Here is a 25,348-nt window from a genome sequence, read left to right on the forward strand (position 1 = left end):
CCTCAAGCTAGGCTGAGCTGTGCCTACGTCGGCCTCGACTCCCGGGGGCTGGAGGAGTTACCTTTGGAGCCCGAAAGGAGGAAGGAAGCAAAATATCAACAACGCCGAGGCGGCTCGGGCGCTCGGCCCCGGTTCCCCCTGCCCGCCGCGCGCCTGTCCGCCCCCGCGCCCCCGGCGGGGGCCCAGGCCCCCCGGCGCCGCCCAGGGCCCGCGCGGACGCCGGCCTCATTTGTTATTCCCCCCGCCCGGAGCTGCGGCTGCCCGGTGTTGAAGATCCCCCGGACCGGGGGCGAGGGCCACCCGTCCCAGCCGTGACACCCCCTTCCCCCAGCGGGGCCGGTGAGTAGGGGAAAATAATGCGCCTGCCGCTTTAAGAGGCCCCCTCCCCCACCCCGTCCTGGGTTTGGGGTGGAGGGTGGTCGGGACCGTCCCCCTGAGGGGTGGGATGGGGTGGCCCCCGGGTGGGAGGAACTCGCGGAGCTGGCTGTTTCCGGGCGGCGCCGGTGGGAGACTACGTGGGGGGCTGCTTGTTTGTGTGGGGGACGCGGCCGGGGGACAAGTGCAGGGGGCTCATTCCCCTGCGCGTCGGGGTCGGGGTGGGGACCCGCGCTTGGGGACGCGCCCGGCTGCGGGTGTCCGGGGTTACGACGGCCTCCGAGTGGTCTGCCGAAGGGGCGCCATCCTCAGAGGGGGTCTCCGGTGACAGCCGGGAGCGACTGACATTTTAACAGGCGGCCCTCCCTCCCTCTCCCTCCTCGCGCCGCCTGTTCACTCCTCCTTGGCCCGAAATGGTGCAGAAGGGGGCCTGGGAGGGCGGCGGGAGGGTGGGGGCGGGGGGAGCCGCAGCTGTTTGGGAAGCGGGGGAGGGAGGGGGGACGTCGTTCAGATGACACCGGGGTGGTGGGTTGGGGTGTGTGAGTGTGTGTGTGTCCGGGGCCCGGGTTTGCCGGGTGCCTGTGGAGTTGGGACGCGGGGCCGCCGCGGGCGTGGGCACGCTCGACCCTTCCTGGGGACCTCCTGCCCCCGTTCCGAGACCCCTGATCTGGTTCGGCAGCAGCGCCAGTCGGAGAAACCCTGGCCAGAAGTTTGCAGCTGTTCAACATCTGGGCACGAGTTCTCCAGTCCCTCTCTCCACCAATGGCAGGCTGGACTGGTCTGGGAGTGGGGGTCGACGGAGAGTTTGGGGGGCTTTCGGGGAGGGAGGGCCAAAGGAGACTGGGATGCATCTTGTGTCTCGCGCCCACGCCAGCGCCCTCCTGTCAGGTTGGGGTCTTAGGGGGATGAGCAGAAGGCTCCTTCTTCGTGATTCCAGCCGACCTCTCAGCAGCCTCCGGAGGTCTGTCCCTGTGCGGGGAGGGTCCCGGTTGGGGGCACACTTTGCACCACGACTGGGTTACCTCGGGTTTGTCCTTCCGAGTGGGAGGCTCTCTGTACCTCCTCCTAAACGGTGCATTGTTGGTGGGTTGGGGGAGGGTACAGTGGGTGGATCCTGTGTCCCCCTTCCCTGTGCCCAGTCCCCTTTGTGAGGGTTCCCAGTTGGCCTGGTTTCTTTGGTTTGGGGGGTGGCCCTCCCCCCCTCCCTTAGCCCCTCCGCGGGTCTCCTAGGCAATTCGGGGGCCAGCCTGGACTATGGGAAGTTTGCCGTCTGGGGCGGTGACCTTGGGCTGCTCTGGCCTCAAAGTAGGAGGGGAGCCCAGGCCAGCTGGAGATTGGGTGTATTGAAGTTAGGGAGCTGTCCGCCTCCCACTTGTCCTCAAACCCCGGACAGGGAGGTCCTGGTAGCCAAGGAGAGCATTGAAAAGGCACATGTCAGTGTTCACAGCTGTCCAGCCCGCCTGTGGCCGCTGGGTCACACCCGCCCCAGGACTTAGCCTGGCTGTCCCAGCTCCCACGGCCTGCCTGGGAATGAATTTCCTTCCTGTGGTTTCCCAGTGTGTTGGGCAGGAGATGGGGGTGGGGTGGGATCAGCGTGAGGGTGGCTGAGGACCCGTTTATGTGGGGTGACTGGGGGGGACACTAGAGCTGATGTGTGGCTCTTTCCCACTTTGTCCTAGCACAGGCGTTTGGACCCTTAGGTGTCAGTGGTCATATTCTCTTTGTTGTCTCTCCCCCACCCCCCACCTACTCTGTATGTGCTTGTGTGTGTGTGTGTGTATGCGTGTGTATAGATTTGTAAGGGAGGGGTCTCTGGTTTCCCTGGAAAAGGAAGAGTTTTCACTCACACTCCTCTGAGACCAGAGAGGTTGAGCCTTTTGCCTGAGATCACATAGCAAGTCTGTGTCAGAGCTTCAGTCTCACTGCGCTGTTTCAGGCATGGCTTCGTAGTAGGCAGAGGCCATAAGAAGGAAGCCACAATTCTTGCTCTTGGAACCCCTGGTCCAAGGGAAGAAGTGGGACCTGGTCAGAGAGCATCATAACCCTTGTGTTGGGGGATGGGCGTGAGAGGTTCCTCCGGGGCTTCTGTGCCCTGGACCCATTGGCTGGAGCAGAGTGGTGGGGGATTTAGAAGGGTGGCTGTTACTGCCCATTGCCCACCCCACTCTGTCCCTTCTGCTTCGGGGCTGGAGGGCCCTGGGCTTCCCAGCTCTGCCCTGGCTCCTGGCTCTTCTCACAGGCTGGGAGATATGATAGTCTTTCTGGCTGCTGTTATATAATCTTTCTCCAGCAGGTTTTTTTTTTTTTTTTTTTTTTTTTAATCTTCCCTGGTCTTTCCTGGGAGGTGTGTGCTGGGGGGAGGGGGTGCGTGGAGGATACACTTAGGTGGGGTCTAGAGTATCAGAGCAAGGAGGCGGGGTGGGGGGAGGCCCACTGGCCCCTTAGGGGTCCCGGGGAGAGGAAGCCTGAGGTTAGACCCTCACTGATTGTGACCTAACCCTTCCCACTGTTCCTCCTCTGAGCCTGCCCTGGGAAGGTGTCTCTGAGCATCCTGAGCCCTCGTGCCCCCAGAGAGGCCTGGTCCTCCACTCATCTTGCTGACCTTCTCCGGGCCACCTGGGCCTGCACTTGTGCCCACCTTCATCAGCCTTCCCGAGGCTGGCACTGCGTCCAGAATCTCGGCGCTCACGCTGGCCTGGTGTGGGTGGGCCCCGTGCGGGACACCTTGCCAGCCCCTTCTCTGCCTGTGTGGGAGGAAGAGGAGGCAGGGACAGACGGGTGGGGCCGGCATTTCCCTACTTGCCTTTGGAGCCAAGGCCCCCGTTTCTCTGCCCTTCTAGTGCGGGCGGCCGTGGCCTTACCAGAGAAAGGGAGCTGATGGGGGGTGGGTCGTAGAGGCCCGACCTCCGGGGCACGGGTCGTAGCTGGCGTCCGTTCAGTTTCCGTGGCGGACGTGAGGATCGGACGTGGGCCTGGAGTCCGCCGTCGAGGGCCAGATCCTGGGTCTCGTGGTACGGTGGTGGTGGTGGGTTCTCCCCATCCCTGGGGACCACGGCTGGGACTCTCCGGGCTCTCTGAGGCCACCTGGTCTGAGGCAATTGTCTCCCTTTTTACAGGGAGGAGGAGGAGGTGGCGAGCCGGCAGAGCCTCAGCATCACTGTAATTGCTGGTGGCTTTTATGAGCCAGTCATGGGGCCGGAGTCCGGCCAACCGACCGTCCTTCTGTCCCAGTTTGGTGACTTACTCATGGCGGGAGGGGGAGGTGTGAGGCGCTAGCCGCTCTGCGCGGGACGCAGGACACCCGGCCGTGCTGTGGCTGATGCTGCCCGGCCTGTCCACCCCGGCAGCATGCGGGGAGGGACCCGTGGGCGGAGCTGGCTCAGGGCACAGAGGTGGCTCTAGCCTGGCCTGGGAGAGACGGGGATCTCCAAGCACTTGCTTCTCGGGCGGTTCTAGGCGGCTCTGCTGGAAGGCCTCACACGGCGGCCTTGTGAGGACGGGGAATTTATTTTCTCTCCTGCTCCCCTGCCTGAAGCCGAGGAGAATTTGTCCTGGAGTCTTTGGGCCCCTTCCCCCCGGCAGGGGTGCTGGGGAAGGAGGGTCTCCTACAGACTGCTGTGCCCAGACGCACCTGGCACGTCCCCAGAGTTCAGTGGTGCACACGCATGAAGGTGTGCAAGTACACACGCGCGCACACGAGCCGCTGCCGGTCCGAGGGGGGCGGGGGAGGGCAGCAAATGGAAAGATGATTAAAGGCTCGGAGGCCCAGGACGGGTGGGGGACGAGGGGCGAGAACGTGCAAGAGGGAGGGCTGACTGGAGCAGGAGGCACGGAGGTTAGACCACAGCTGGGCAGCCCCCCTGGCTGACCTCTGTCACCACCCCTGCAGCATCCCCACGTGCCCCTCCCCGAGGCCCTGGCTCGCACCGCCTCTGCCCCTCATGCTGACCTGTGCCCTGGGGTAAGTCAGCCCTCCAGGGATCCAGGAGTGTCACTAGCCTTGTGATCAGAGGACCCGGGAGTCCTGCTCTGGCTGTGGTCCCTGTCACCCTCCCCACTCACTCTGATGAGCAGGGTGGCGTCTGAGTCCTCAGGCATTGTGGGGGTAGATCCTCAGCCTGGCTGGTCCCCAAGCCCCTTTGCGTCTGATTTTTCCTTTTCCTGAGGCTGTGGCCGCAACCCCCCCCCCCCCCCCCCCATTCCTGGGAGCCTAGCTATGCTTCTGGCTGGTCCTGGTTGGCGTGGAGACCTGAGGACGTGTTCACGGACTCTGCGCGGGACCCCAACAGCCTTTGCAGGGATGGGAAGTGCCTGCTGTCTGGGCTGTCTCCCTCTGCTGCAGGCTGCGAAGGGAGGGACTTGTCCAGAGCTTGGCCTGTTGCTGGCCACACCCAGGCGGGACCATATTTACTCATTTAAAGTCAGCCTCCCGGGAGGCTCCGGGCTCTAGGCCTGGTCACTGACCTTGGCTTGGTGCCCCTGGCCGGGTGCTCCGGCCACTCCCCTAGGAGTTGGGCAGACCAGGGAAGCATATAGAAAAGGAGGCGTTCTTGTCCTCTGGTCAAGGGAACTTCACCGTCGGCAGCACCCCTTTGCTCTACTTTCCAGTATACTTTGGAGACCTAAAACTGAAAGTTTTGAGATCCCTGGGGACTGGAGGAAGGAAACTTCCATTTGTCGTGTCCCTGTGTGCCAAGCTCTGTGCTGGGCATGGTGACACGGAGACTTGCGTTTGTCTGCACGACTTCTTCCCAGTTGGGGAGCCGAGTTGGAGGTTGAGGCTACTTGCTTCAGGGGTCGTCTGCTCCACCCCTGTCTCCACATCACTCGATCCAGCTGGAGTAGGGAGACCTCACAGGCCCCTCTTCCCAGTTGGCAAGTGTCAGGGGCCTTGTCTGAGGCGAAGGGAAGGGTCCTGCCCTGCAGCCGGGGCCATGTAGCCGGGGGCCCGGGGAGGCCTGGGAGGAGGAAGAGGACGAGTGGAAGGACTCCCTGGCAGAGGTCAGAGGTGCGTTTGGTGGCACAGTGAGGGACATGTTGCTTCGGTTCCCTGAGGAGGTGTTGTCCCCCGATGGAGTGCCACGGGAGGAGGGCCCCAGGCAAGGAGTGTGAGGGCAGGCCCCAGTGACCCCCTGCTTGTGCCCCCTCGAGCTGGGTACAGCGAGACACCAGTGCGGGAAGGCGGGCCGGGCCAGAGCTCTGGCCTGTGGGAAGGCGGGAGGCCTGGCTGGTGGGGCCTGTGCCCTGGGAGGGGTTGCTAGAACCCCCAGGGGGAGGGAGGTGCGGTGGGCCCACCTCTGTCGCTCCACTCCACCGCTGACCTGCCGACCGGGGGGCCTGTCCCTGCCCGGCTCTGAGTTGACTTCCGCGGGGAGACGCGAGGCTGTCCGGAGAGCGGGGGCTTAGACGGTGTGCCTCTTTTCTTCTGGACCCCAGTTGCAGCCTGGCCTGGACCTGCCGGCCCTGGGCGGCCGCCCTGAAGACAGGGTGGGGGCAGGCGGTGTCCTGGCAGGGGCTTGGATGTGTGGGAGGTACTGAGGGGGCCCTGCGGGGGCCTCCGGGCCTAGGGCTCAGTCTGACTCTGGGATGGGCTGGGGACACTGAGCGGAGCCCTGCCTCCCCAGCCAGCTGCCTCCCTGCCTCAGAACCGGCCCCTCCACCTCCACCTCGCCGTGAGTCCGAGCAGATCCCTCTGGCCGCATGCTCCCTCAGTCCTCATGATTGCCCCCCACCCCGCCCCCTCCCAGCAGATACTTGGGGTTCAGGTTTGGGAGAATACGGAGTAAGAGAGCTCATCCCCAACCTCAAGAGGAAACAGTCGGTGGGGGTCGGGGGGGAGAAGAGGGGTCTGTCTCCTTTCTGGAGACTTCCTGGTCCAGGCTGCCGACAATCAAGTAATCTGGAGGCCTAGAGAATGGAGCTGATGACCTCAAACCTCGAGTTTTCTCCTTTAAAGCGTGTCTGTGTTCTGCGTTTGGTGAAGGGTCACGGTTGGGGTGGACCAGGAGGAAGGGCTGATTTTGAACGGGGTGGGGGGGCACTTTGGCCTCCCCCCTCACATCTCTTCTTGACCTTTGAGCCCCTTTCCTCCAGCCAGCACAGTTGTGCCCCCCCCACCCCGCCTTTGCTGACTCCCCGGTGCACCCCCCCCATGGCAGGCCTGTGGGGCCCGGACTGACTGGGTGGAGACAGGTGTCCTGGCCCAGCTGTTCCCTCTTGTTTCTCCCACCTGTCAGCCCAGGGTGGGGGAAGGGGTGAGGGGCTGGCCGGCAGGGGAGGGTAGGAACCCCTCTGCCCCCTGGGTGGGGGTGGGTCCCAGTGGTAAAGTGTGGCAGAAGGGTTGAGAGTGGACAACTGGCTGGACTTCCCCCCGCTCAGAGGAAGGATTGCACCAGATCACAGGCAGAGAAAGCTGGTCGACAGCCAGGGGTCCTGGCCGGCGAGCAGAGGGTCTTTGCACAGAACCTTCACGCAAGGGCGGGATGCGGGGTAGCAGGAGGGGTGCGACTTGAATGTGGGGTCAAGTGTTTGCATAGCTGTGTGGAGGTACCCCCCTCCACCCGCCGGGCCCCCTCCATCTGGCTGGGCATCTTAGCCCCACCTGGCACCTTTCCTGAAAGCAGCAAGCTAATCCTGTAAGAGCTGCCTGGCTGGCCGCCTCAGCAGGCCCACGCAGCCGCACTGCCCGCCCTCCCCTGCCAGGGGCTTAGAGGACTGTCCTTCCAGTCCGGAGGAGACCCAGCCACCGCCCTGAGCGGCCCCTTTAAATCCCCTGTGGCTCCCTGAGGTCATGATGTCTCTAGGAGGATTTGCCTTCTCTGATTGGATTGGCCTCTTTCGGCCCGGTGTGTACTGTGACTGTAGGTGGACGGTCACATTCTGACCCCCCACCTTGCCCGTCATCAGGATGGGTCCCACCCGGTGTGAGGGAGGGCCCAGGCCTCGGGCCTTCTCTTCCTCTCTTCTGGCCCCCGGGTTCTGGCAGTCAGGGCCCAGACCCCCTCCGTCTTCTTCAGCCGGGCCCCTGCCCTGTGGTTGGGAAGGAAAGATCTAACCGCTTTAAACAAGGGACCAGGCGCCGCCCTGGAAGAGAGTGCCCTTCCGAGACCGTCCACTGCTCGCTTTCCTCCATTGTTTCCTTTTTAGCCTGCTCTCCCTTTGGTCGGGGGCCTCCAGTCCATAGTTACCCCATGCCCTCATTTCCACGGGAAGTCCCTCCCCTGGTCTAACCATCAGCCCACCCGTTTGCTATGGCAGGCGGCCCAGACACGGCACCGGTGGCGTTATGCTCACCCAACGGCTCCCAAGCTGACCCGCCCCCAAGGCCCCAGCTGCCACTTTCACTTCTGTCTCCTGAGACCCCAGAGGGAAGTTGGGTGGGGAGGTGGAAGGTGACACACTAACCGTCCCAACCGCTTCATCTGGCCAGGGGCCCTTGTCCACCACTCTCCTCTAGGCGACTGAAGTGGCTTTAGGTTCCAGTGGAAGGATCGGCCACTGTGGGAGGGAAGGAGGTTAGATAGCAGGAAGGACTGCCCCAGGATAGGAGGCCACTGCCGGGCTTCCCGTGTTTCAGAGGGCAGGGCTGGAAGCGTCGACACTGTAACTGGACAGGCAGAGGTCAGCTTGTCCGACCTCCTCAGGGCAGGCAGGGGACCGGTGGCCCTGGGGTGCCCATCGGTTGGAGTGGTGTACTAGGTCCCCATGCTCTCCCGTACGTTTACCCACTGCCCGTGCTTGGCTGGATGACTTTTTTTTTTTAAGCTTATTTATTTTGAGCGAGTGAGCAGGAGAGAGAGAGAGAGAGGGAACACAGGTGGGGAAGGGCAGAGAGAGGGAGGGAGAGAGAGAGAGAGTCCCAAGCAGGCTCAGTGCTGTCCGTGCAGAGCACAGTGTGGGGCTCAAACCCATGAACTGTAAGACCATGACCTGAGCCAAAGCCAGACATTTAACCGACTGAGCCACCCAGGTGCCCCTGAGTGACTTCTAACAAAGCAAACTTGAGCCCCAGAGACTATTTTGAGGCCAAAACTTCAGCCCTGGGAAGTCCTCTCGGTAGCTTTGCATCTGTCTTGCCTGCTGCGCTGGGCCGCCCCCTCTCGTTTGGAGTGTTGGAAATGGATTTTAGAAATAAGGACAGGGGCGGAAGTAAAGGACAGCCCGCCGCATCCTTCTGCTGCCCCAGCCTTGGGGCCTTGGTGCTCAGCCGTGGGGCAGGGCTTTTCTCCTGGGGAGCCCCGGGCAGCCGTGCGGCGGGCACGCTTCACTGCCCGAGTCTCTCCTGCTGCAGCCCTCACTCTTCACTACACCTGCTCCCTTGTCCTCACCTGGACAGGCACCTGGGCACAAGTGGGGGACCCTGTTGCCTGAGAACTTAGACAGGACCACCAGGATTATTGATCAATCCAGGAGTGCCTTCTGGAGGAGAAAGATGGCACTGGAGGTCTGAGGTACCAGGAACGCCATCCGAAGTGCCTAGGGATGCTGGGGGCGGGGGGGGGGGGCAGTTCCTGGAATGGGAAGTTGAGCCCAGATGGAATAAGGTCAGAGACACTATGCAAATCCTCATGCAAATGAGTGGTAGTGAGTCATTCCTGATCAGTCCGCCCGGTAGAGTGTGAAGCAAGGCTCAGGCTCGGGTTCCAGAACTGACCCCACTTATGACCATGACCGTGACCTTGGGCCAGTCATTACTTAGTAATCAGCAGTAGGACCCCAAGCCCTGGGTCCGATAGGCATTCCAGGTGTGCTTGGGCAGTGCGGTAGCTGACTCTCGGCTGCCAGGGCCCTGGTGTCCCCTCCTGGCGTGCCCTCCTCGTACCCGCCCTGGCTGACCCTGGGCCTCCATCGCCCCTCGCCATCTGTTGTGAGGATGACTGTTCAGAAAACACCTTCCCCCTTTATCAGCCCCATCCCTACTCTCTTCTGGCCTCTACGCTGTCCTTCCCTCTAAGCTGGAGGACAGTGGACCCAACCGGGCCATCTCTTCTGTTACCTCCCGATGGAATAAGCCACTCCGACCTCCCTTTTGGGCCTCTCCAAAGGGCACGGGAACCAAATGTCCTGGCTGGAAGGGCACTCAGGTGCCTAGTCCCTGCCACCCACCCATTGTACTGGCCAGCGGTGTAAAGCCTGGAGGGGGCAGTGACTTCTTCAAGGTCACGCTGCGATTTAGGGTCAGAGCAGGGACTAGAACCCAGGCATCCAGAATCCCTGTGTCCAGAGACCCCACGCCTCCCTGGGCTGTTGATTGCCCAACCGCACCCACCCCTGTTCTGCTAAGATTCAGTCTCCTGTGACCCCCAACTTCTTCCTGAGATCAGACTGGGTGGCTCCAGAAACTGGTGAGGAACTGGGTCCTCGGAGCCAGCCCAGAGGCCTCCGGGGAAGGCCAGAGCTGCGGTGGGCGGTGCTGGAGCCTGGGGGGTGGGCTGGCCGCTGCCTGTGTGGGAGCTGGACACCGACAGCTGCCGCAGGAAGGATGGGAGCTAGACTACAGGAAGGACAGGCTGGGGGGAGCAGCGGAGGAGGCTCGGGAGACGGACCCTCACTGGAGAGGCATCTCCTGGGCAGAGAACAGGATGACCCCATCCCGGGAGATTTGCCCAGAGGGAAAGCCTGGGGTGGGGCGCGGGAGAGGTGTCCAGCGGAAGCCGCGGGGAGGGCGCCCGGGGAGCGGCCACTCCGGTCGGTGCTCCTCTGGCGAGTCCATTCCTGTCCCTTCAGCCCGAGCTGCAGAGCCTGCCTCCACTTGCCCTCCTGAGGCGCCTAGGACCCGAGACCACCCGTGCCCGGGGTCCAGCTTTCCCGGACCGCTGCTCCCCCTCCCCCCAGCCTGCCAGCCCGCCCCCAGGTCCCTGTCGGTGAGTTAAAATTAGCTCAGTGCCCAGGCTAAAAATAGCCCCTGCCCAACCCTGAGGCTGCCGGGCTGGGGGAGGGGAGATCCCGAGGGAGGGGAAGATGGTGGGAACCCGGGGTTTGGGAATCGAGCCTGCCAAACAGAACTTTGAGGGGAGGAGGCTAGGGACTGGACGGGCATCGCCTGTGCCTTTGAAAGCAGACGCTGGAGCCCTGGGTTGGACGAAGAGGCTGCCCTGGCTGGGGGAGGGGCGGGACCGGAGAGGGACACCAGAGAGGAGCAGGGGAGCGGTGAGGGGAGCCGGCTGGGGGCGTGAGAACTGGGCACTGCCCCCCGCTGCTGGCAACTTTGGAGTTTGCGGAGGAAGGCTCCCTGTGTGTCCCCCAGGGGCCCCGAGCCCCTGCACCCTCTCGCTGTTTGGGGCCGTCACTGGGCTTACCTGCCCACCGTACCTTCCAGAGGGCACTTCCACATGTCCCTGCTTGGGGGGAAGAGGGCTGCAGGGCCAAGAGGGTGGCCAGGAGGGCTGTAAGCTCCAGGTTGGGGTGGGAACAGAGATGGCACCCAGGGGGACCCACAGGGCTCCTGGGCCTCGTGTTCACCTCTGCCCGCCGTGGGTGCCTGCCCGCCCTCAGGAGCCCAAATGCCCCATCCCAGCGGGGTCTGGGCCCAGTCCAGACCCCTAGGGCCTGCTTGCCTCGCCCTGCCCTTGCGCTGGGTGGGACCTGCCCTTCCCTGGCCTGTCTCTTGGCTGGACTGCAAGTATTCGGAGGGCAGGCCTGGCGGCCCATCCCCTTGTGCCCACGCACCCAGCCCAGCTCCGGGGCGCTGTTGAGCCTGCTTCTGTTGTCTGCCCGCTTCTCTGAGTCTGGGCTCCAGCCTCGCCCTCCGTCCTCTGGCCCTCTGGCTCTCTGGCCCTCTGGCCCGTCGCTGCCTCCTGCCTCTGCCCCACACTTGGCCTTCCTCTTGGCCTCTCTGCCTCTTTTTTCGCATCTGTGTGTCTGTCCCCTTCTCCCACCCCCCTCTGTGTCTGCCTCACCCACGCCTCCTCCCTCGTTAGTGAGCAGGCTGCTTGAGGCCGCCTGACTGTGGGGGTGACAGGTGGATTGGATTGTCACCCCCTCCCCCAGCGCCTGCTGCTTACTTCATGCCCTGCAGCCCAGCCACGGGGAAGGGGCGGGAGGAGGGATGACAGCTGTCTCCAGCGCCTCCTGCCTTCCCTTCCAGTCCACAGCCTGCAGCCTGGAGCAGCCTGGGAGGAAGGGTTGGAGGGCCTGCCTAACGAGAGCTGCCTTCCTTGCCGTGCGAAGCCCAGTGCTCTGTGATGGGAGGCCGCTCGCTCAGCCTCTCTGGGCCTCTGCTCCGTTTTGACCTGCACCGGTACGGCAGCTCTGGAGGCAGATAGGGGCCAAGGGCAGGCAGATGCGGGCGGGAGGCTATGGGGGACGCGAGGAGGCAGGAGAGGGGCTGGAGGCTGGCTGCTGGAAGGTACTTCTGGGCTCCCCAGGAAGGCCAGCCCTGCCACAGCTGCCCTGCCCACTCCCCGCAACTCTCCCCACTGGCCCCAGGCCACCCTCACACAGGAACTGAGATAGCATCATTCTGAAACCCGAGAATGGTTTGAACATTGCTCAGGTACCAAGAGGTGTTAAATTGGGGGAGGCAGGGGCCTGTGTTTTCTCCCTTGCCCCTTCCAGACTGAGACCCCCTTTGGGGTGCGTTTTGCATATTGTTCGCACCTCGTTTGCATGTAGATACAACCCTCTGGCTTCCCATTGGGTCTGGATCCCGGCTTGGGCCTGGACACATGTCTGTCTGTGGGGTCCTTCTGGATTTCCTACCATCTCTGGTTCCCTTAGCCCCTCCTTCTTGTCTGGGGTGTTGTCAGATGAGCTCCTGCCCTGCGTCCCTCTCTGTTCTCCATTTGCTAAGGCTTCTCTGCAGCCACCCTTCCCCAAAGAAGGTGGGTCTGTGCCTGCCTCCCCAGGGATCAGCCCAGCTGCCATCCCCCCACTCTGCTCTTTCCGTCCTCGCTCCCCACCCCCAGGAGGCCCACCCTGCCCAGCTCGGTCCTGCCAGCACTGCCTCGAGTGGGAGAAGCAGAAGCAGCAGCGGCCGGAGCCTTCCAAGGGCTGCTTTTGGTGACCCAGATGCTGCCAGCCTGAGGAGTCCTAGCTGTGGCCTGAGGTCAGGCGGGCCCTGGGGCCGCTGGAGCCGGAAAGCCATCCTGGCCAACCCCTTGTCTCCTTGGCGTCTTGCTAAGCCCCCTCAAGCTCTGGGCTCCAGGAGAAATAGCCAAAAGCCAGGTCTGGGAGGGCTTCGTAGAGGAGAAGGCCAGAGAGGAGAAGAGGAATGGGGGCAGGCAGGGCCAGGGAGAAAAGGTACACATCTGGAGAACAGATGCCCGGGCCTCTGGCTCCTGGCAGTTGGTGAGGTAATCAGGCAGAGGGCTCATTAAGGAGGTCCAGGTGTTCATTAGGCTCTTCCTAATTGAGTAGGAGGGAAGCAGGACAGGATGGGTCTCCGTACCTCAGGAAGGGTCTGTATAGGGCCCTTTGTGCCCACCCGGGCCCCAGCGCCCTTCTTCCAAAGTGTGTGCCCAGTTCCTCTCCTCGCCCCGGGGCTTTCAGACTGCGGCAGCATAGAAGGGATAGAAAGGATGGAAGGGGAAAGACATTATTACAGACAGCCTGCTCTGTAGGAGGGCTCCTGGTTAGATAGGAGGAAGGACTGCCGACTCAGGGGCATCTCGTGCTCTGGCAGGTGTTGTTGGCACAGAGGTAGGGGCGGCAGTGGGCACGGGGCCCTGGGGACATGGGCGGTTGGTTAAAGAGGTGCTTGGGGTACCTTGGCAGAGACCGGGGATGGATGGAGCCTGGTCTGTTCATCCCTGACTCCCCTCTGCCGGAGGACGCTCAGGGGGTCTCTGGCTTCCCTGTCTTCTCAGCCCTGATCCCTCTCACATCCCAGCTCCCCCAGCATGAAGCGGGGGTGGGGGGGTGGTGTAGGAGATCAGCCAGGGAGCTGGTTGCCAGGCGACAGTTGCCTAAGCAACTCCATCCATGTGCTCAGGGCTGCTTCTTAGAAGACTTTAGAGTCTCACCCTCTGCACCAGCCGGAGGGCCGGGAGAGTTGAGGCCTGGAGAGGCCGGCGTGGTTGGAGGGTAGATGGTATCCAAATGGATGAGTTTGGGGCGGTTGGGGGAAGAGGGGTTCCGCCCCCACGGAGGACAGAGGGAAAGGAGCTGGTCCCGCAATAGGACTGACTGAAGTTAGACCACGAGGAGCACTTCTCACAGGGTCACGGCAGTGACACAGTCTGCCCTTTCAGCAGACATTTCCTGAGCTGCTCCTTCCAGGGGTGGAGTAGTGGAAAGGGCAGATGTGGGTCCTGCCCTCACGAAGCCCCAGCAACTTGGGAGCCAGGCATGAAACGGAAGCGCAGACTTGGAACTAACGGACGGTCGTGACGAGCGCTAGAAGGGAAGGAACAGGGCGCCCCGAGGACCACAGGAACAAGGTCAGGCTGCAGGGGGTCGTGAGAGCAAACACAGGGTTCTCTCTCCACTTGGAGGAGGAGGCAGAATTGGCCATAAGCTGATAGAAGCTGTGTCTCTGTGAGAACCTGCTTACGCACAAAAGGTGGTGAGAGGGAGATGGGAACAGGGGTGTTGGAGGGAAGGTGGGTGCTCTGAGCCACAGAAGTGCAGCAGTGACAGCATTAACCAGTCTAGACTGGGGTTTTCATGGCCAGGCCCCAGAATCTAGTTGAAAAAGCCGTCGTCTTCGCCCCCTTGTCCTCCGCGTTCCCTCCCCACCCTCCTGCCAAGCCCAGATCACCGGCTCTGGAAGACACAGCCTTGGGGTCGCATGGGGAAGCAGCCTAGCTGTAACCCTTGGGCAGGGGCCTTTGAGGTGGGGCTTTGGCTGAGATGGGCATCAGAGGCAAAGAATGGGGTGTCTGTTGGGCCCCCTGGGGCGTGTGGGTGTTGTCCAAGGGGGGCAAGAAGGGGGGCAGTAGGAGGCCCAGGGCCCGTGGAGCACCTTGAGGGCAAGGAAGAGAGGAAGAGGTTCTGGGATCCATCTCTGGGGCGAGAGAGGGGTACAGGACCCCTCTAGCTGTTTCCTGAAGGTCTCAGGACAGAGCAGAAACTGTCTTTGAGGCTGGGCTGGAGAAGGATGGGAAGAGGTATCCCTGGCTCCTCCCAAGTCCTCCGATCCCCTCCTTCCCTGCCCTCCGTGGCTGAGATGCCGGCAAGGGTGAACTTTGGTTTCTGCTCTGGCACCTTGGGGGCCACGGTTGAGAGGGGCTGGAAAGGCTCCAGGAAAACTCAGCAGCCGTTGGAAATGGGGGTTGGGGAGGGGGTTCCTAACTACAGGCATGTCCATCACCTGTGCCCAGGCCGGGGGGAATTGAGAGCCCACCTCCCTGGACTCTGCAGTGGGGTCTCTGCCTGGGGCTCTATGGGGGGGGGGGGGGAATCTCTGGAGGGGAGGCCTGGATTCCTAGGACCTAATCAGAGTGGCCTCAGGACGCACGGGCCTCGTGCTCACTGCCCGCTTGCTCGGTGTCCTGGAAGGCTCCGCCCCCAGTTCTCCTGGAATCACAGAGCTGAAGGGGTCCAGGGGTCGTCAACTGCCTCCACCCCACCCAGGGCCCTTCCAGGCCCCAAGGGCTCACCCAGCCTGTTAGGGCACCAGCCTCTCCCACACCTGAGAGCACGTAGCTTTTCTGGGTCAGGCTGGGTTTCCATCCCCGCGCCCCCTCCCGTTCTGGAAGGGCTCCGTGTCCCGTCCTCCGTCCTGGCTGTGGAACTGGGGCTCCTCGCCCGTGGGCCATGACTGGTTTACGGGTGTGTGAGATGGGGCGCCCTCTTCCCGGTGCCTGCCCCGGCCTCCCCCATGCACACCCGCGGCTGTGAACCTGGGTTCTAGACGTGGCCCGCTCCTCCAGAGCAGGACTCGGCACACTGTGACCTCTGGGCCCTATCTGACCCGTGCCTGTTGTTATAAATCTGGTTTTGCTGGAGCTCAGCCACGCTTACTTGTTTATGTGTCGTCTGCTGCTGCTTTCCCGCCACAATGGCCGTCAAGTAGTTACAACAGAGCCATGTGGCCTGTGAGGCCTAAAGTAGTTGTTATCTGTCCCTTTACAGAAAAAGTTTGCAGACCTCTGCTCTAATCGGGGGGCGGTGGTCACGTATTGACTCATTTTAAGCAGCAGAGCCCTTTCTTCTAACGACACCGTAGGCCGAGGCCCACCGAGTAGTGCCGACGGGTGTGGAGCAGCCCCTGACGGAGGGGAGACAGCCCTCCCAGTCGCCCCAGCCCCGTCGGGGACTCCAGGCCCCGGGGTTCCGTGAGGCTGGTGCGAGGACCAGCGCTCTAGCCCAGCTCTGCTGTGCTCCGGACCGGGGGCCCCAGGGCCCTGCCATCTTGGCAGGTGCACCGTGGTAGCCGCTCACGGCCTCAGCGGGGGCCCTCTGCCCACCGGGCTCCAGGACTGCAAGTGCCGTTCTAGGCCAGAGGGGCAGCCGGCGAACCCCGATGTCTCTGTTCTGGGCAGGGTCCGGGGAGAGGAAGGGGTGCGGGGCGTCCTCCAAGACCCAGAGCCCTGGACACCGGCTCTGTGTGATCTCGCACCGGAGCGTGGCAGGGCTGGTGTGGACGGAGCCTGGGCCCTGGGTGCGAGTTCCAGCTGGTGCCTGGCCGCGGCCTGCCGTCGTCCCCTCGGGACATCACCATTTCCTCATTCTGAGGATGGGGTTGGGCGCTGCCCAGCCTCCCCCGGGGGTGCTGTGAGCCCGGCCTGCGCGCCTGTGTGCTGGCACTCGCCGGGCTGACAGCCGTCTCCTGGCCCTCCTCTCCCAGGAGGCTGTGCAGAAGGTGTCCTGCAGACCATGAACTGAGCCCTGGTCCCAGGCCGTTCATGAGCACAGTGTAAGGCGTGCCGAGACCCGCCACCCAGCGATCCCCTCCCCTCCCTAGCACTGCGGATCCCCGGAGAAGATGGGGAGGAAAAAGATTCAGATCCAGCGAATCACTGATGAGCGGAACCGACAGGTGAGGAGGTCTTGGAGCCACGTAGAGGGGGATGAGGAGGGCAGGGAGCTGGCCTCTGCCTCCACTCCTTCCCGCCAGTCCAAGAGGGCTTCCTGGAGGAGGGGGCCTCTGGAGGCTATCATGGAAGGGGAAGGACTGAGTGAGGAGGAGAGGAGCCCCCACCTCCCGCAGCTCTCGGAACCCTGTGTCTCAGAACTCTGAGGCTCCTCTGTTGCTGCCAGCACGTGGACCTGTGCCCCCCACTGCCCACCCAGGAGCCATACCCAAGCCTCAGGCCATCCCTGGGCACACCCTCTCTTCCCCCAGAGGAATTCTTCCCCTCTTCCTACTCCAGGGGAGGAGCTGGGAAGCCCTTCTCTTCTCCTTCCCTGACCTCCTTACAGCCCCCAGCACAGAGGTGTGGCGTTCTGTGCGTCCACACCCTCTCCCTTCAGCGAGTCAGCTCTAGGCTCCGTCTCGGCCCTGTGTTGGCAGAGAGGCGCTGGCCTGTTTCTTCCCCGGGGCCAGGGGCTCCTGGGCGGGCTTTGACTGAGCCAGACCTGGCCGCCCCCCTCCCCGCCACCTGCAGGTGACGTTCACCAAGCGCAAGTTCGGGCTGATGAAGAAGGCGTACGAGCTGAGCGTGCTCTGTGACTGCGAGATCGCGCTCATCATCTTCAACCACTCCAACAAGCTGTTCCAGTATGCCAGCACCGACATGGACAAGGTGCTGCTCAAGTACACCGAGTACAACGAGCCGCACGAGAGCCGCACCAACGCCGACATCATCGAGGTGGGCCCGCGCGCACGCCTGCCCTGCCCCTGGCAGCCCCTCGCCCGTGGGCACGCCGTAGGGACCCACATCCTCTCTCGCGCTCGCTCGAGCCCAGGCCGGGGGGAGGCGGGCGGGACCGGGATGTCGAGGTCGGGTGGGGGTCGCCCGCCCGGCCTCTCTGAGTTCTTGCTCGGCCGGCTCGCCTGACGTCGTCTCTGCTCTGGCTTCTCTCGGGCTCGCTCACTCTCTCCTGCTCCGTCTTTTGGGCTGCTCCTGCTTCCCACTCTTCTGCCTTTGTCTCCCTCCTTGTTTCTGTCTCCCCTGCTCCACCGCGGCCCCTTTGTGGGTCCCTGTGGCGCAATTTTCCGTTTCACAAAGAGCCAGTGTTGCGAGCCGTCCAAGGACACGGGCTTTGGGATCCAGCTGTGGCCCTGACTGGCCACACGGCCTTGGCTGGGTCAGCCTCCCAGGGCCTCGGAGCCTGCCCCGCTCAGGTGCCCTCCCAGGGCACAGAACTGCCAGTGAAGAGGTGCCCGGAAGCCACGGGCTTGCCTTCCCCGAGAGGGACTTTAATTCCGAGATGGGGAGGAAATTGCCTTAGTTTTCTGTTCGAGAAAACAGGTTTGGTCTAGGATGGAACATTTACGCTCGCTATTGACTTTAAAGACAAACCACATCTGTGAAGATGTTCTGACAGGAAGGCGGCAGCCCTGGGGTCTACTCCAGGCCTACCGGGCGTGCCCCGACCTCGTGTGGGCATGTGCGGGGAGCCCCCGGCCTCTGGGCAAGGACAGCACACGGGGCGTCGCGTCGTAGGGGCTCAAGAGACGCTGCTGTCCCCTTGGCCTTTCTCCCCCTCCTTCCTCTCCCTCTGTCTCCCTCTCTGCTTCTCTCCCAGAGCCCAGGGGCCACGCGGGGCACCACCAGCCCTGGCTGCCGTCCCCCCGGGGCGCTTCCTTAGGGCCCCTCCCCACCTGCCACCCTGGAGGGAGGGGTCTGTGCCAAGTGCATGCCACATTCTGGGGTAGGGCCCCCCCCCCCCCCAGCACGCGTTCACCCCCCCCACCCCGGGGTGGGGTTGGCCGCCCCCCCTCCCCCCAGCTGACACAGTGGTGCGCTTGCAGACCCTGAGGAAGAAGGGCTTCAACGGCTGTGACAGCCCGGAGCCCGACGGGGAGGACTCGCTGGAGCAGAGCCCCCTGCTGGAGGACAAGTACCGACGCGCCAGCGAGGAGCTGGACGGGCTCTTCCGGCGCTACGGGGTGAGCCCCACTCACTATCTCCCTGTCGGCCCCTCCGGCCCCCCCCCAGGCGCTGCACAAGAAACACAGGGAATGTGAGAGCCCTGAGGTGGACGAGGTGTTTGCCCTGACCCCCCAGACGGAGGAGAAGTATAAAAAGATAGACGAGGAGTTTGATAAAATGATGCAGAGTTATAGACTGGCCGTGAGTAGTCGCGTGGAGGAACGCCTGCCCGTGCTGCATGGTGTGGCTTCGCGCCGGCCCTCGGCTGCCCCCGACGGACGCCCGCCCTGCGCCGTGTGGGGGGCGTCGGTCGCCCCCGAGCAGCCGCTGACCTTGCTTGTGAAAACCCCGTGACCCTTGCCGAGACGCGCGTCGTGTCGGACGCAGCACAGGCGGGAGAGTCCTGGAGCGTCCCTCTCCCCGGCGAGGCGTGTGTAGATGACATGAGGGCTTCAGCCGACAGGAAGTAGGGACCGCGCTCCTTGTCCACGGCGCCGGAGGGCAGGGACCCTGTCGGGCCTGCGCCGACACCCCCTCCAAGTAGGGAGGGCGGCGAGCGGGGTGCCGGGAGACGACAAGGGACGTGGTGGCCTGGCCGGTGGTTGCGGGCCCTTCCCGGCTGTGCGGGTGCGTTCGGGGCTGTACTCAGGGCCTCTAACCTGCTCCCTGTGTGTCCCGCCTGGCTGAGGACTAACCACCTCCTCTGGGGGCCTCGGGGCATCCCTGGGCCTGTCTGTGGTGAGCGCAGCTCCACCCCACGGCACCCCGCCCTCGTACTTCCTCCGAGAGGGCCCAGGGCAGAGAGGTCAAGCTGCTGGCCCTCGGACACGCAGCCCAGAGACAAGAGGAAGCCTTGCCTGCCCCCTCAGGCAGAGTGGGTCCGGGGCGAGGGGTCACCTGGCCTGACCCTGCCTCTCCGTTTTGTGTCTAGTCAGCCGTGCCGGCCCCCAACTTTGCTATGCCCGTCACGGTGCCCGTGTCCAACCAGAGCTCACTGCAGTTCAGCAATCCCAGCGGCTCTTTGGTCACCCCCTCCCTGGTGACATCATCCCTCACGGACCCCCGGCTCCTGTCCCCCCAGCAGTCAGCGCTGCAGAGGAACAGCGTGTCTCCGGGCCTGCCCCAGCGGCCGGCCAGTGCAGGTGAGGTGGGACCGGGCCGTGCCGGGGACCTCAGGATTCCGTCTCTAGCACTGGGTATTTCCCTGCACCCAGTGCAGCATTCTGCCGTTTGTGTGGCTCCTCCCGCTGCGGGGTCCCTCGGGACACACCGTGGAAGGGGGCGTCCTGCCGACTCACCACGGTTCTGCTTGTCCCCCAGGGGCCATGCTGGGGGGAGACCTCACCAGTGCTAACGGAGCCTGCCCCAGCCCTGTCGGTGAGTGCAGCTGCCTGCCTGCTCGCGGCCTCGCGGGCCCAGGGACCAAGAGGGACCCCCGTTAGATGAGAGGAAGATGCCGGGGCCTGAGTTGGATGGGTCTCTTTTGTCCGCAGCAGTGACTGGTGTGGACGATCATCAGAGACGCAGGCCCAGGGCGTTCTGGGCAAGTGGGGGAATGAACCAACATTTCTAGTTGGATGAGAATATCCAAGTCCTTTCAGTTGAGTGGGGGCACGTGGGTGGGATCTGGAGCGTATGGTGTTGCCGATGGACTCCCACCCAGACCCCCGGCAGCCGACAGCCTCTCCTGCCCTGTGCTGTTGTCCGACTGGTGACTGTGACTTCGAATGTCACCATTGACGTCACCCTGACATTCTTGCCATTCCCAGAGTGATCCGGGAATTGGGATGAAGGCAGCCCCACACTTCCAGGGGAGCGGTGTGCTCTCAGGGGACAGAGCAAGGTGACACGTCTGACTGTGGTCATCGCCACTTCTCTGGGCCTTAGAATCCCCCGGCTTAGCCCCAGGCACCACATAAACACCTTGGTGGCAGTGATTGTGTGTTGGGGTCAGAGGCGGGGATGGCGACTTTCTTTTCCTCTCGAGGAGAGGGCCAGAGAAGCGCCCGCAGACTCCCGGGCACTCCCGGTGGTCCTTGCAGGTGCCCGGGCCCAGCGTGTGGGGTGCGGGTGCGAGCCCTGGCTTGGCCTCCGCCCGGCCGTGCTGCCCCAGGCCAGTCCTCACCCCTCTGGCAACCAGGCCTCGAGTCTGGTCTTTCGTGAATAGGGGTGATGGGCCACGTCCGGTCTGCCTCGCACGGCGGGCGTGAGGATTAAATGAGATCGTGTGCACGTGAAAGTCCCGTGCGGTGTTGAGCGTGGGGCAGACGTAAGAGATAGTTATTATGCCTGTTGTTGCCAGTGTAATTATGGTGGTGGCTGTGTCGTCCGTTCCCCATTACCAGTGACGCCACCGCCGCCAGCGATGGCTCGTGTGCCCCAGAGCCGCGGGCGTGTTGTCATGCACCCACCCAAATCAAGGCACCCGTCTCCTGGCCAGAGGCGCTGTCTTGCGTCAATTGGCCTCGGGGGCCGGGATCCTCACCGAGGGGAGCTCCGGGCTGCCCACCCCTTCTCCAGCTGGGGCCACCGTGAGCCAGTCGGGGCAGGTGGGGGGATTGGCAGGACTTCCCGTCTGAGACCAAGAGGAGGAAAGGTGGGAAGGGCTGGCCGCAGGGCGTGGCCGCTCCTTCCTACCGGCCTTAGGGCTCCCGACCGCGCGAGCTCCATCGCACATCACTTAGAGGCAGAGGAATGAGCCCGGCGATGCCGGAATCAGGGCGGTTTTAGGGGAAAACCGAGAGCTCGGCACCCACCGGCAGCCTGAGCGTGGAGTCCTGGTGCGGGGGCAGTTAGCGGGGCTGAGGGCTGGGTCCGCGTCTCTCCTTTTACCCCCATCTCTTTCTCTCAGGGAATGGCTACGTCAGTGCCCGGGCTTCCCCCGGCCTCCTCCCTGTGGCCAATGGCAACAGTCTAAACAAGGGCATCCCTGCCAAGTCTCCGCCCCCACCCGCCCACAGCGCCCAGCTTGGAGCCCCCAGCCGCAAGCCCGACCTGAGGGTCATCACTTCCCAGGGAGGAAAGGGCTTGATGCATCACCTGGTGAGTGGGTGTCTGCACCGAGGGGTAGGGGCTGGGGAAGGGGGAAGAGCGTGAGGCTAGCCAGCAGGTGGGACCTCCGGAGAGAGACTGTAGAGGCGGGACTTCTGAGCTTTCTCTCGGGAGGGGCCCTGTGAGAGGTTGGAATGTGGAAGTGCCACCCACAAGGGCAGTAAGAAGGGACAGGAGGTGGGAGAGAAGGAAGAGAGGGATTTGACATCCCTGTGGAAGCATGAGGACTGGATTGTGAAGGTTTCGTACCTGGTAGTCGTTGGGATATAGCATTTTCCGGAGTCCGAGGCTGGAGAGCCGTTCCGCTCCTGTGTGAAGAGGTAGATGGGGTGGCCGTGGGGACAGGGGTCTGGGGGGGTGTGCAGAGGTCAGAGACTGAACCAGCCCCTTGGTTTTATTTCCGCTGCCAGACTGAGGACCATTTAGATCTGGTAAGTTGAGGCTGTGAGGTGTGTGCTGTGGCTTTGAACTCCAGGTCCACCCATGGCTCGTGCCCCAGCATGGAGTGTGCGTGTGCCCCCTGCCTCCCGCCTGCGTGTGTCGTGTGTGTTGTTTGTTTACTCGGTTGTTTGCCAGGAGCTGTGCTCAGTGCCAAGCGGGGTATAGAGGTGAATGGGGCAGGGGTCAGGGTTAGACATGCATGTGTTTGTACCTGTGTGGACGTGGACGTCTTTATGTGATGCGTTCACACAGACACCCCTTAACCCTGTGTGTGTGTGTGTGTGTGTGTGTGTGTGTGTGTGCGCGCGCGCGCACGCGCAAGGGGGTGGGCCGGCCTCTGGCCTTGGAGGGCCCGTCTGGATGTGCCCCAGGACGCCTGCATTGGCGGGGCTGGACCATACTTGCCCTCTGACTCAGTCCCACTGAGCACTCTTGGAACCCAGGACAGGGACCTCCTTGGGAGGGGTGCCAGCCAGACCGTGGCAGCACTTTCCCAGAGGCAGCTGCGGCCCAGGGCCAGGCCAGGGGTGTCCTTGGTAACTCCCTGCCTCCTCTCGGCCTCCTCGAGCTCAGTCCCGCTCGCAGCCCGCCTCACCTGCGCTCCCAGGCGCTCGCAGCCGCGCACGCGCGCTCACGCTTCCATCCCGGCCCCGAGCCAGGAGCGGGGCGGGGGCTCCTCCCTCCCCAGCTCCCTGACGGGAGGCCAGAGAGGCTGGAAAAGGCAGGCGGGCTTTGGCGGCCAACACGGCGGCAGTTTCGGCCCCAGCGTGGAGCTGGAATAAACAAGTGACTCAGCGGCAGATGGAGCTGACAGCCCCACACGCGTGTGTGCTCACACGCAGGCACACGCCACGCCTGGCAGATGCGGGCGCGCCTTCCTCCCTGCACGCGTGCATGCGCCCCTCGCTGGGCCCCGGCGTCCCCGTGACGGCGTTGGCGTGCGTGTCCGCGCCGAGGCGTCCCCTCCAGGCGGGCCCGCCCCCCGCAACCCATTGACACCCGCTTCTCTCCCGCAGAACAACGCCCAGCGCCTTGGGGCTTCCCAGTCGACCCACTCGCTCACCACCCCGGTGGTTTCCGTGGCAACACCCAGTTTACTCAGCCAGGGCCTCCCTTTCTCCTCCATGCCCACTGCCTACAACACAGGTGAGTGGCTGCGTGCCCTTGGCCTTGGGGCACTGTTCCCCGGAGGGGGGAGGGGAGGGGGGAGGGGGGTGCTCCAGCCCCAGCGGGGAGCCCCCACCTGGCTGCCGGTGCCAGACTCAGCAAATAGAAAGAGAGAGGATGCCCCCTGAAATTTGAATTTCAGATGAAACCCCGAGTAATCTTGCAGTATAAATACGTGTCAAAGACTTTTTTCTGCTAAAGTATGTCCCAAAGACGTATTAAAAAAACTATTCATTGTTTTGCCTGAAATTCAAATTTGCTAACTGGGGATTCCTCGTTTTAATACAGGACCTAATGGAAGAGGAGTTCCTGTCCTTGAGGAACCTCCTTGTCTGAGGAGGGGCCAGGCCAGCGGCAGGGGTGGGGGTGGGGGGCTGAGCACATGACTCAGGCTGCCCTTGTGGGGGCAGGGCAGGCTTCCTGGAGAAGGGACAGGTGGAGGAGGCCAGAGAGAGGGAGGCCCGTCAGGAGGGTTTGCCCAGCCTCTCGGGAAGGCCAGCTGGGGGCTTCGGGCAGGGGGGCAGGGGGAGGAGGGAGGAGACGGCCTCTCACCCAGGAGGTGGCTCTGCTGTGGGGGGTGATGGGGAGGGGAGAGGAGGGCCCTGACAAAGGGAAGGTCAGAGAGGGGTGTGAAGGTGGAGAGCCGCTTGGGGGGCGCAGGAGAGGCCTCTGGGTAGAAGAAATCAGGCCACCCAGTGCCCAGGCTGTGCTGGGTCCCCGGGGCTGTCCTGGCCTGTGTCACCCACTGTCCCCTCCCAGCAACAGCCTGTGACACTCAGCCATCCTGGCCTGCACTCTGTTGTTGCATCAGGAAGGACTTCTCGGTGGGGACGTGCCTCGTCACCTCCTTTCAGAGCACTTGTTTCCCCGCGAAGAGACTTCTGCAGCCCCCACCCCCCAACTGCCGGTTCCCTCGCTCGGGAACAGCTTGCGTGAGGGCTGTTTGGTGATCAGATCAAACTAGACCAAAAGACCCTTACGCTTCTCCAGCCACCCCACACCCTGGTTCCAGAATCATACCATGACGCCTGTACAAATACAGAATCGAGGTGTCCGGCTGGCTCCGTTGGTAGAACGTACAACTCTCAATCTCAGGGTTGTGAGTTCGAGCCCCACGTTGGGTGTAGAGATTGCTCAAAAATTAAAAAAAAAAAACAAAACCAAATACAAGATCCTATCTCTTCGCCCTGGGCAAAAATCTAGAACCCAGCAGCGTCCGTAGGGATGCCCCTTGGGGCAGGTAAGAGACCTGGGGGAACCACCTCCTGTTGAGGGGCCAGACCCTGACGTGTGTCTGTGTCCAGATCTTATCACCCAGGTGTCTAATGAGTCCCCTGTCCCTGTGTGTGTTCCTGTACGTGGACCCACTGCCCGGTTACGCTGTCCTGGGGCAGCCTCAGGCGGCCGTCCTCCTGGGCCCCAGTCTCCTCATCTGGAAGAGTCGTGGGCCCGCAAGGGGTCTCTCAGGCTCCCTGGGGGCTGGCAGGGCGTTTGGCGGAGGGCAGTGCAGGCCACTCTCCAGGAGCTGTCGTCCGGGGGGTTCCCGAAACACGTGGTGGTGCCTTCCTGCCGCCTTCTGTGGCCCTTGCAGGTCTCCTCAAGCAGGAGGGGAGCTTAGTGGGTGTCCATGAACCAGGGACAGGCGCCCAGCAGGGCCAGACTTTAGACTCCGTTTGTCAGTCTGGTGTGAGGGCAGATTGTGACCCTGAGCCTGGCCCTGCGGCCCCGCCGGGAAGTGTGGGCTTCCCCACGTTGTCCCAGAAACCAGGGGCCCCGGCTCTCTTGCTGCAGGAATAGGTGAGCAGACCTCAGTTTAAACAGCACGTGTTTTCAGGTGACCCTAGGTATCTAAACAAAACCCCGGCAAACACACCACTGTTTAGTTATTCCCCGTTCATAGTCCTTGGCCCCCCGTTCAAGTTCCGGCTGAGGTCGATCTGGCTCCGGTAATGTCCTGGGTAAGGGACAGGCCTGGCCCCTTGTTGACCCTGGCTGCGGAGGTCTGGCTCTGTTTGCTCCGGGAGCAGATCGAGTGGGCCTGTGGGCCGTGTTCCTCCCGCCCAGGGCGGCGGGCGACGACGCAGTGCGCCTTTCTAGGCTGGGCTTCCTTTCTGTAAGATGACTGTGGCAAGGAGCTGGTCCTAGGGGCTCCTCCTGCCCTGGCTCTGGTTTTTAAGCAGCCGTCTCGAAGCTGCTGGCTGATGTTAGAAGATCAGAGGCAAGTGTGGAGCGGATATCCCTAGGGGGGATTTACGGGTAATCGGAAGCCCTGGGGTCTTGCCTCAGCTCAGCCATTGGCTTTCTCTGTGAGAAGCCCACGCTTCTCATAGAGGCTCCCCAAATGAGAGGCTGCAGTTGCCTCGTTTGTGGATTCTGGAATATTTCCTGAGTGC

General features: G+C 63.2%; 1 protein-coding gene across 6 annotated transcripts in view; it reads left to right on the forward strand.

Moving 5' to 3' along the window:
• MEF2D (myocyte enhancer factor 2D) overlaps positions 1-25,348 on the forward strand; it is a 31,096-nt gene continuing 5,748 nt past the window's right edge. Inside the window, exons 1-9 of one of the 6 annotated variants that reach the window (XM_058701811.1) lie at positions 1-339; positions 16,106-16,297; positions 16,866-17,069; positions 18,363-18,497; positions 19,228-19,438; positions 19,617-19,673; positions 21,148-21,338; positions 21,758-21,778; positions 22,805-22,934. In XM_058701811.1, coding sequence (XP_058557794.1) covers positions 16,244-16,297; positions 16,866-17,069; positions 18,363-18,497; positions 19,228-19,438; positions 19,617-19,673; positions 21,148-21,338; positions 21,758-21,778; positions 22,805-22,934 — 1,003 coding nt within the window. In that variant the 5' untranslated portion in view covers positions 1-339; positions 16,106-16,243. Of the gene's footprint in view, positions 340-10,332; positions 11,615-16,105; positions 16,298-16,865; positions 17,070-18,175; positions 18,314-18,362; positions 18,498-19,227; positions 19,439-19,616; positions 19,674-21,147; positions 21,339-21,757; positions 21,779-22,804; positions 22,935-25,348 lie in introns of those variants that run through there. The other 5 variants (XM_058701810.1, XM_058701808.1, XM_058701809.1 and 2 more) reach the window with 5 other exon arrangements.

Source organism: Neofelis nebulosa, chromosome 15, assembly GCF_028018385.1.
Source record: "Neofelis nebulosa isolate mNeoNeb1 chromosome 15, mNeoNeb1.pri, whole genome shotgun sequence".
NCBI classification, from domain to species: domain Eukaryota; kingdom Metazoa; phylum Chordata; class Mammalia; order Carnivora; family Felidae; genus Neofelis; species Neofelis nebulosa.